The 10,476-nt window shown below is 35.2% G+C and overlaps 3 protein-coding genes across 3 annotated transcripts; 1 reads left to right on the forward strand and 2 right to left on the reverse strand.

Moving 5' to 3' along the window:
* Window positions 1–401: 401 nt before the first annotated feature.
* On the reverse strand, window positions 402–2,992 carry LOC145946098 (uncharacterized). Its single transcript, XM_083055501.1, has 7 exons — window positions 2,855–2,992; window positions 2,161–2,270; window positions 1,967–2,095; window positions 1,636–1,809; window positions 1,298–1,551; window positions 952–1,174; window positions 402–824 (listed from the first exon to the last, which is right to left on the reverse strand). The coding sequence occupies exons 2-7, from the start codon at window positions 2,252–2,254 to the stop codon at window positions 457–459; spliced, it is 1,242 nt and encodes a 413-aa protein (XP_082911627.1). The 5' UTR covers window positions 2,255–2,270; window positions 2,855–2,992; the 3' UTR covers window positions 402–456.
* LOC145946097 (uncharacterized) lies at window positions 2,500–7,473 on the reverse strand. The gene is made up of 9 exons (XM_083055500.1): window positions 7,165–7,473; window positions 6,816–6,978; window positions 6,597–6,727; window positions 6,317–6,511; window positions 6,057–6,251; window positions 5,835–5,962; window positions 5,509–5,734; window positions 5,013–5,401; window positions 2,500–4,884 (listed from the first exon to the last, which is right to left on the reverse strand). Exons 2-9 carry the CDS (start codon window positions 6,958–6,960, stop codon window positions 4,800–4,802), a joined length of 1,494 nt encoding a protein of 497 aa, XP_082911626.1. The 5' UTR covers window positions 6,961–6,978; window positions 7,165–7,473; the 3' UTR covers window positions 2,500–4,799.
* A 311-nt stretch (window positions 7,474–7,784) lies between these two features.
* Ets97d (DNA-binding protein Ets97D) lies at window positions 7,785–10,237 on the forward strand. Its single transcript, XM_083055740.1, has 6 exons — window positions 7,785–8,222; window positions 8,364–8,664; window positions 8,739–8,889; window positions 8,968–9,044; window positions 9,333–9,567; window positions 9,674–10,237. Exons 1-6 carry the CDS (start codon window positions 8,185–8,187, stop codon window positions 10,189–10,191), a joined length of 1,320 nt encoding a protein of 439 aa, XP_082911866.1. The 5' UTR covers window positions 7,785–8,184; the 3' UTR covers window positions 10,192–10,237.
* Window positions 10,238–10,476: the final 239 nt, after the last annotated feature.

Raw genomic sequence — 10,476 nt, forward strand, 5'->3', positions numbered from 1 at the left:
TCTATATACGTAAGAATACAAAAACAAAAGAATGTTGGAGATTGCAAAAGGGGGGCAGAAGAAGTTTATCTTGTATGATATACTGAGATATTAAGATTATAATATAAATCGCGCGCCTTATGCATTTATTTTTATATTATTAAAAGTTTAAACCAAGTCTGCGACCAGCCGCAATTGTAGAAAAAAAAAAATATATATATATATATATATATATAGAACACTTTATTGAGAGATCTATGGTGAACACAGAAAAAATAGCATAGTATGTTATAAAAAATAGATTGCTCTGTTACTACCGTTTATTAGAATAGTGAGACGCGGTCACTTTCTCGCATCTTACGCAAAAAATATGCGTGCGACTATAAATGAAGAGTAAATAATTGTAATAATTGTAAATAAAATTAAAAGAGAGAGTCGAGTATTTGAAGAGGTGGAATCTGTGGTAGCGTTTTGTGACTAGTAACGGTAACGATAGGCGCGGCCGTAATTGTACACCGATTTACTCTCGATTGGATTACAGGTATACAGAGCGTCGCCTCTGGTTCCCTGCGGACACGTGCAGACCGCGATATGATGTCGGGGAGTACACGTGGCGCTCGGACCGCACTCGCGGCCAGTACACGGGTTGCTGCACGTGAAGTCGATACACGCGCGACTGTCAGGGCAATCGCTGTCAGTGAAGCACTCCCCACGCTGACAGCTCGTCAGGGCGTTGCCGATGTAGCCGGTGGGACACGTGCACACTGGCCTCTCCTTTCCGGTATTATCGTGGCCCGGCGTGCAAATCGCGTTCGTACCGCAGGGATTCGGCTCGCAGAGATCACCTGAAAGCATAGAGACACGTTTTCTCGAAGAATAGTTTCTTCTTCCTCTTCTTCTCGACTCTGCCAAATAATAATGGCAGAAGTCAAGAGTCAAGAATATGGCGCTTGACAATCGCTGATTGCTTACGCGGTTCGAATAATCTACAGCTAACGAAAGGATTGCCAGTCATGTGCCTCGGGCAGCTACAAACGGGTGTGATATCGCGTAGGTTGCAGTCGGCGTTCACTCCGCAAACGCCGTCGCATGGATTCACGCATTTTTGATACAGGCAGGCAGATTTCGACGACGGGCACTCGGAGTGGGCGGTGCACTCTGGTCGACACGAGACGTACGGATTTCCCACCCATGTCTGGAGCAAAAAATAACAGATCGATCGTACATGGGATTTTGTTTCGTCATCGAGAGTCGCTTAACGCTTAGTCAGACTCGTAGATCTTTTCTCTCGTCGAAGGATAACATGGGGATATCTTACTTTCGGGCAAGTACACTTTGCTTGGTGGTTTACGACTTGGCATTCCGCGTTTTCTCCGCATTTGCAGGGGCTCTCGCATCTAAACGACGACGAACACGCGAGATGTTGGGGGCACTCGCTGTCGTTTTCGCATTCGTGACGACACCCAGCCAGGGGGGAACCCCTGTAACCCGGTTGACAAGTGCAGACTGGCACTTGGTTGATCACCTCGCACTGAGTATTCTCCCCGCACGGACTTGGTTTGCAAGCGGCTTCTATATCGTAATAAATATTTCGTTAAATATTTCGACGAAAATTTTTAGACATTTTGTTGTTTAAATTTTAAGTTTTATACATACGAGGATCGGCAACTTGACAACCCGAGAACGGATCACCGTCGTGTCCTGGTAGGCACTGGCAGGTACCTATGTGGTTTCTGGTCACACAATTCGCATTTACGCCGCATAGTCCCACGCAAGGATCGACACACCTGTTGTTTGTGCATACTCTATTGTATGGGCAATCGTCGTTGACTGAAACATTGATTGATAAAACGTATTAAATAACGCTGTATCAACTTGTGTAAATTTAGGCGCGTTGCAAATTTAGATTTAAAACATAGAATTAAAACGACATTATATATTCTCTTTGTCCTACAAAAGGATATATAATTGTAGGAAATTTACTCACTTAGACATTCGACCCGGACGCATCGCGCAAGCGGGTCTCCCATATGTAGATTGTAGCACGAACATACTGGCCGTCCTTCGCTCATTGTACATCTCGCGTTGGCTCCACACGTGTAGCTGTCGCAACCGCCTATAAACAGAATGACTCAGTATTAATGGCCATTAAATGATTTGCGTAATATAAATATACCTTACCAGACGCAACTATTCGCGACTGAATATACTGACTGCCGTTGATCATCACGACGAATAGAAGAATGAGCAAGGCTACGGCTTGCGAGTAATGCATCTTGCCGCTATTTTCTCTGTGCGTATAACAGTAATCAGTAATAATAATTCGATGGCGACATGTAGAAGAGCGAAACAAAAAATCTCACGACAAATCTTTGCTGAATTATAAAAAAATCGTTGTTTCAATTCTTAAAATATTACTTTTCGTTACAAGATGTGTTGAGCAAAATGGTTTGCTTTCTTGCAATAAGAGAAAAGAGCATATAAAAGATTGTAATTATTTATTTAAATAATATAGACGTGTGAAAAAAGAAATTATTTATAATTTATTCGTAATTGAGAGAAACACATTCTTATTCGAATCTCTAAATTTGTTAAATACAAACTGTGAACATTAAACAATATCTCTCTCTCTCTTTAGCAATATCTATCGTCTTTAAATTAACAACGCTGCGTGTTTCAAGATTGCACAATCAGTTAAAATTGAAATATTCGTAATTATCGAAAAAAGTTCTTTGAAAAAAAAAATAGATGAAAATATATTTTTTTTTTCCGTATCGACGCGTATTTTTGTATGACGCGAAAAACAGTGAATAGCAGAGAAAAGTTTATAATCCAGATAACTAGATAAAAATGAAAAAATCCGAGTGAAATATACCTCTAGTTGCAACTTTATGCTCGGCGGAAATGCGAAGAGAAGACTAACGAATCACCCGCGATCGCACAGAATGATGAAGGCGCGAGGACCCCACCATATCCAGTATGTGCGTGCGACCTTCAGCCCCACTTTAAATTTCGCCCACACACGGCCCTGATTGTTTTTTAAGGTATTCGATCAATTTCGCCTACGCGTTTTTTATAACGCGTTCGATTCTGATTTTTCACTTTTTGTCATTATTGATTATTACGTGCGCGAATATATTTTCAAATCTTTATAAATTAAAAATTTTGTTAAAGATGGGGAGAGGTAGCACGGTTGTAGATGGAAGAGATCATTATCTTCGATTTACAATTACTTAACGCATTACAATGCTATTCCACTTTCGCGTGCAATATAATATGTTAAAACAGGTATGAGTAATCACGTTGCAACTTCATGCGCAGAGTTCCGTGATGAGAGAACTCCTTCCGCGCCAAAAATGGATCTCCACGCATATATGCTCGTTCCAACTGCAACGCAATTTAAGTAAGTCTGATAGACTTGTTCAATTATCGTATATCGTATATCGTATATCGTTTTATATCGCGTTATAGCTCCTTTTCGTCTTCAAACTTTTTTAAAAAATTGCATAACATGCTAATCTAATTGCAAGATAAAAATGTCGATAAAATAAAAAGTAAAAAATGTGTTACATATGTAAATGTCGCGTGAATAACATATATTATGATAATGAGAGCTATCTGGCAATCGTATTCTAAATTTCATGATTGTTTTTGCGAATAAAACGCACGTTTCACGAAACGCCCAATTATTCGCATATTTATAAACTTTCGTCGAAAATCTTTTTTCTGATCAATATTTCACTTATCAATATGAAATGTCAAACGCTAATTCCGAGAATTGTATAAGTTATTTTGCGTATTGTGAACAAAAAGACACAAATGCTATTTTATAACGAATTGAAATTAAAAATGTATTTTCTATGATGAAAGACGCTATTTATTTGTCTCATGCATATACACACACACACACACACAATCTGTAAAAAAAAAATATATATATATATACATACATATAAAACTTGTCTTATATATATTTAGGAAATTTTATACATAATACACACACACGCGCACATTTTATTGTTATATATATTATATATATATATATATATATATATATATATATATATAAACTTTAAATGAATGCACAAAATACATATGTTTACTATACAAAACGTGTATTAATCTATCAGAAATGAGATACCTTTTTGAGTAATTTATTTAAATCTGAAGATACCAAAAATGTGTGTGTGTGTAAATTACAATTTGGATAATTTTAAACATTTCTAGTATTGAATATAAATTACATAATTTTATACTTTTTAGCTCATCTTAACCAAAAGATAAAAATATGTCTTTCAAAACTCTGAAAATAGTGTGTGTTGTTGAGAAAAAAAAATTCTTTATGTATCATATTTATTTTTTGGTATCATATGAATTATATATTTTCACGTATCTTCAAATCTATTAGATTTATTTAAATGTTCTATTTTATTATACTCTATATGCTACATATATGCAAATATTAATGTTATTATTATTATTATTATTATCCAAACATTATTATCATATCTGTATACATGATGTTGAATTGAAAATTACTCCATATTTAGCGCATTTCTTTCATATAGATTAGTGTATTTTGTATGTATATATATATATGTACATGTGTGGGTGTGTGTGTGTGCAATGCTCTCCTCCTACCTTTCAAATGCAGATATTTTGTATTTGGCTTTTAATCTTCACATTGTAGAGAGAATTCAATACCTTTCCTTTCGTCTTTTAAACACAAAAATTTTTAAACAAATATTTATGTATTTATACTGTAATATCTGTGTCTCATATAATCTTCATGCTGAATTATATCCATATAATCTTGCACTTTATTTTGATTCTCTCAAAAATTCTTCGTAAGCGGCCGCAATTTCGTCATCATAATTATCATCCTCAAATTCTTCTTCGGATAATCTGTACCATTACACATTAATATTAGTTATATAGTTTTATAAAAAGTATCTTTATAGAAATATATTGCTAAATAAAAAACCACATCAAGTATAAAATTTATATTACAGTATAAAATAAAATATACACACCGTTGATCGTCAAAATCCAATTTGATGTTATCTTGGAGAAATTTACTTTCCTCCGCAGATAGAATTTCGCCATCAGGACCATACATTACTGGTGTGTCCAGCTGTCCTTCTTTCAATGGTGCAGTGTTAATTTCAAACGAATTATAATTAGATGCACCTAATTGATCCGGTTGTTGCTGTACTTTATTTGACAATGCGTTGCTTGTTCCAGATAAATCACAATTAGACACTCCTCTTCCCCAATCTTTTCGTAATTCGTGAACACTGTTTACCATATTTCCCACATGTGTATCAACTTGCCCATTATTAACCAGTTCTGTTAGCGCTCGCATCATATTTTCCATATCTTTACTCCTACTCTTATCCTTTTCCAATACATGACCTGCCAACTACATATACATTAAATCAAATGTGCACACACGTATACACACACGTATACACAAGTCCAAAGTAATAGATAAAAATTATATAAAATTATCATCGTTATTATACTTACTTTGAGCGCTTGGCAGATGTATTTGACAGAATTTGATGCTGGCCTCTGCAGTATCATAGTAATAAACCATACCAAAATTTCTCCTAAAGTAAAAGCATAAGATTCATCCATCTGGGCGACCAACTCTGCTAAAAACAATATCAATCCATTGCACTTCTTTTGATCGCGCTCCTCTTCGCTTCGCTTTTGCCAATCGAGTTCTTCGATCCGAGTTTCCAATTTACATCTAACATTCACAACACAATATATCATTGATGTTCATATAACAAAACAAAACAAAACAAAATTCAATTTTAAAAATAAATTTCACAAGCATTTAAACTTACTGGAAATATAATAAATCTCTGAATAACTCTCTGGACAACATAAATAGTTCTTTGCGGTCTTCTAAAGTATTATCGAGATATTTACAGAATCGGGCTCCATTATATCGAAAATTGCTTTCAGCTATAGACTGCAAATGTCAATAAAAAAACAACTAGAGTGTTATGCAAACATATATCGACCTATAAATACATATTTGTAGATAAAGAAAAAATTTTTATTACCGATTTGATTATGATTGGCATAACCGCTTGTAAACAGCGCATGTTTCTGTCCCATCTAAGTTTGTTGACAAATGGTGGAATTAAGTCATTGAACTTTGCAGGATTTACATTTAAAATATTGATAATATCATTGAGATGTTGACAAATTTCAAAGCTGTAAGCTTCTTCTTCTTCATTTTGTTCCTCTTCCTTTTTCTAATTGAAATATAATTGGTACATGAAAATATTGTGAAAATTTTTGAAAAATATTAAGTTTTTACCTTGTTGAAATTGCATCGATCATCTTTATATTTATTGTGATATCCCATTTGTGAATCTTGTATGTTACACTGTTGTTGCAAAGTATCTTTAAGGATGTTGTCAACCTTTGGAGATGGCGATATACTCAATGGTGTCTCACGAGCGATTCTGAGTCTATCTTGTACCGAAGGCTTTGAATATTGATGAATAGATTGCTATGAGCAAATTATTAAGAATTTTGAATATAGTTGAATGTTGACGTTGTTAAAGATTAGTAACAATATATCTTGAATCACTTACAGGAATAGATGCGTTAGATTCTGATAAAGGAGACTGTAAAATGGATCTTGGAACAAACTCAGCCGCTTGCGGTGACAAGGAAAATTTCTTTTCTTCGAGATTATGGTCTATAGTTATCGGTGAAGTGGGTCCTACATGAGAGTAATTATTTCCGAATTAAAATACGATACACGACGAGTCTGTGCAATTGTCTGTTGCACAACAGACTGTAAAACTGACCTGTACTGGGCTGATTACGGGCAACTGATGTACAATGTGGTCGCCTGAGTCCCGCATTGCTTTGCGACCAGCCACGATGTCCGCTTCCAATCCCTTGCCTTCCATCATCCTTACTAGTCTCCTTTTCTCCTCCGAAATTCTCCATCCTTTTCACAAACGGAAGCTATCGAACGAGAAAAGCAGAAAAGGTCCAATTTAGCAGAATATATGAAAATATCATATACTAGCTTCTTGATATCCAAAGTATATGAAAATCAATGTGTCAATCTGCCGTCGCAATTACCGCAATTGCTAGCGATTGTTCGGTGATTTAATCGAGACCGATAAACGTGTCGCTAATGGAATATACCTTTGATGATTCAGATTACACCGCTCGTGTATTCAGGAGACAGTATGACGTCTATTTTCGTTGCCTTTCGCCAGTAAAAATGAGAAAGCTCCAATTGTGCTCGTTACATATAGACATTGTAAATTGTAAATGTAGTGCGTTCGATTATATATTTCCCGTTTATTTTATTCCAGCGCCACACAGTGCAAAATAACGATTAATATCAAGATGGTTGATGTTATGAAGAATTCACACCCCATCGTTCGATGTTCGATATCCAATGGGAGAGCCTCTTATTTTATGGACGAATGAATCGTCAGTTAGAATCCACATTTTCTATTGGATATTGAAGTGTCACTACACAAAAAAATGTAGTATGAATCTCGCATAATATTACATACACAGCATGTACAACACGCAGTTACGAAGAACGTGTCTTTTTTTTTTATTACGCTATGATCTTTCCGTCCGCGAGGGTACAAAAAGCGAATGTACATGTGTGTGTGTGTGTGTAACAGGAGTACTCTCTGATCTAGAGAACCTCAAGGAGAGAGAAGCGACAACTGGTCACGTGACCAGCTACTCGTGATTGGCTGGCATAATATGTACTATTTGGACATTGCGACGCCAATGCAGTATACGCAGTGCACACCGAAAAATATCAAATGTGTGACGTACTGTGAACGTATATTATATATTTTCAGTACTGGCAGTAATATCGGAACATGGGGCAAATAATACATATAAGTTGCTTTCCATTTACATCAAAACTCAGATAAATCTCACTTCTGTCTTTCTTCAACATCCATCTTAAAGAAAGACAAAAGTGAGATTTATCTGAACTTTGATGTAAATGGAAAGCACCTATTATGCCAGCCAATCACGAATAGCTGGTCACGTGACCAGTTGTCGCTTCTCTCTCCTTGAGGTTCTCTACTGTTCTCTACTCTGACCATACTAATACAAACGACTATCTTGTTAAAAGTTGCACGAGTTTACAGAAAAATTAGATTGCAGTAATCGCCTACGTGTTCACCCAACATGGATCTCGAAAATTGTCAGAAAAGTTCTGATAAAAGGTTAGCGAGTTTTTTTTATGCGCGTATCTGCTTTCTCTCTCTCTTCTCTTTTTTTTCTTTCAAATATATAATCTAACTTAACCTAACTTATATAAATATGAGATTTTCTGTCGATACTTATATCGTTGATTTTGATACTAGCTTTGATACTGATGACGATTCCGATTATGCCATGATAAGACAAATAAAAATGGAACCAGAAACAATCTTTTCGCCTTCTGAGGATGATATTATGGCACAATTGCAACAAGATAGTTCAGACTTGGAGGTAGAACCCAGTTTTACATTGGAAAGCACTGTAAATGGCGAATATTCTAACGAGGGAATATTGATGCAACATATGGACATTAGAGAACCTCTATCTACATTAAGGAGTCTTTTGGAAGAGAGACTTACCATAGATTTGAAAAACTATTCGTTTTGGTTACAAAACGCACAGATGGTATGCAACAAAGTACATCCATAGTTTTTCTTTATTTCTTTCAATCTCGGCATTTTACGCATCTGTTACAATAGCTGGAAAGCCATAAAAATTTGGTCGATCAATGTGTCCAAGGAGAGGGACTAGTTCAGATTAATGTACAAATAAAGCCTATGCAGAAACGTATCAACATAGCAGATGTTCTTAAACCAGCGGAAGATTATACTGAACTCGTGGAAAATAATTGTATGTATAAATACATATGCAGCTATTTTCAATCAGAAACTTTAATATTTAGCGATTAATATATTTGTTATAATGCAGCACCAGTGCCTGTTGCTCAAGAAAACAAACGAAATGTTATAAAGTGGATGGTGGATGCACAGTATAAAAAGGACCAGGTAAAGCAAAATATAAAAATATTGTTTTGTATCATTTCATTTTTACATTCAAAAGTTTATATAAGACATGTCTTATTTTATATAGACATAGGTTGAGTAATCGATAAACTTTATATAATGGTTATTTGAAATTAAGATTAATGTTTTTCATATGAGCTTGTCTGATAAAGTGAGCTATCTATATATGTATATACATATATATGCTTGATCCATTCCTGACATTATATTCACTTAAAATTAGCTACATGTTTAGTCTGAAGATAAATATATATCTATATTCTTTTAAAGGAACGTTTAAAGATACCGACTGATCCAAAAGATTGGTCGGAAACACATGTCAAACATTGGCTGCAATGGGCCGTTCGACAATTTAATTTAGTATCATTACGTTTGGCTGATTGGAATATAACCGGGATGCAGCTGTGTAACCTTACTATGGAGGAGTTTCATGCAAAAGTGCCTCTTGATCCAGGAGATGTATTTTGGACACATTTTGAACTTCTTAGGAAATGCAAATTTGTTGGTAATGTCTAAAAAAAAACCAAATATTCAATATTGATTTAACAACAAAGATAATTCTTTGATGAATCGAGATCTCTTTCTGACTTTACAATATTGCCATTTCATAGCTGTAGTGCAAAAAGATATGCCAGACTCTTCCAGTGAAGGCACTTTGGAAAAGTCTATTAAAGTGCGAAATCAAAAAGTAGCCAAATCGAGACCTGCGGTGAACCAACAGACACGTGTAGTTAACGTGCCATTGGAGAGTGTCGATCCAACTTCGATCACTATTGCTACTTCCAGTCGATCCGTTAATAGTGGCCAAATACAGCTATGGCAATTTTTATTAGAACTACTAACAGATAAAGAATATAGAGATGCGATTCAATGGATTGGGACTGAAGGCGAATTCAAACTTAATCAGCCAGAAGCAGTGGCACAATTATGGGGAGCACGTAAGAATAAGCCATCGATGAATTATGAAAAATTGAGTAGAGCTCTTCGATATTATTATGACGGTGATATGATCTCTAAAGTTCATGGCAAACGATTCGTTTATAAATTCGTTTGTGATTTAAAACAATTATTGGGCTATTCAGCCGCAGAATTGAGTAAACTTGTCGAGGAAGGAAGAAGATATTTCTGATGAAGTCATATATTTCTAGTTGCTATTAATAAAAAGGCTGTAAATATCTTGTGACGTATCTATCGTTTTATTTAACATAATAATTTGTATAGTTATATACTATACTATATTATTGCACTATATTTATCATGTTTAATATAAAATCAGTCTTTCCCCCCCCTCCCCCCCCTAGAAAAATCTAAAATCACTTGTGTGGCATTGCATTATTTTTTCTTTATTCATGAATTTATAAGTTGCTTTACTCGTCTTTACTAAACCAATTGAATAAGTAATTTTTCAACCCTA

The sequence above is a fragment of the Prenolepis imparis genome, unplaced genomic scaffold (assembly GCF_030444845.1).
Source record: "Prenolepis imparis isolate NDT839.2.m4 unplaced genomic scaffold, iyPreImpa1.0 SCAF_15, whole genome shotgun sequence".
Classification (NCBI taxonomy): Eukaryota; Metazoa; Arthropoda; class Insecta; order Hymenoptera; family Formicidae; genus Prenolepis; species Prenolepis imparis.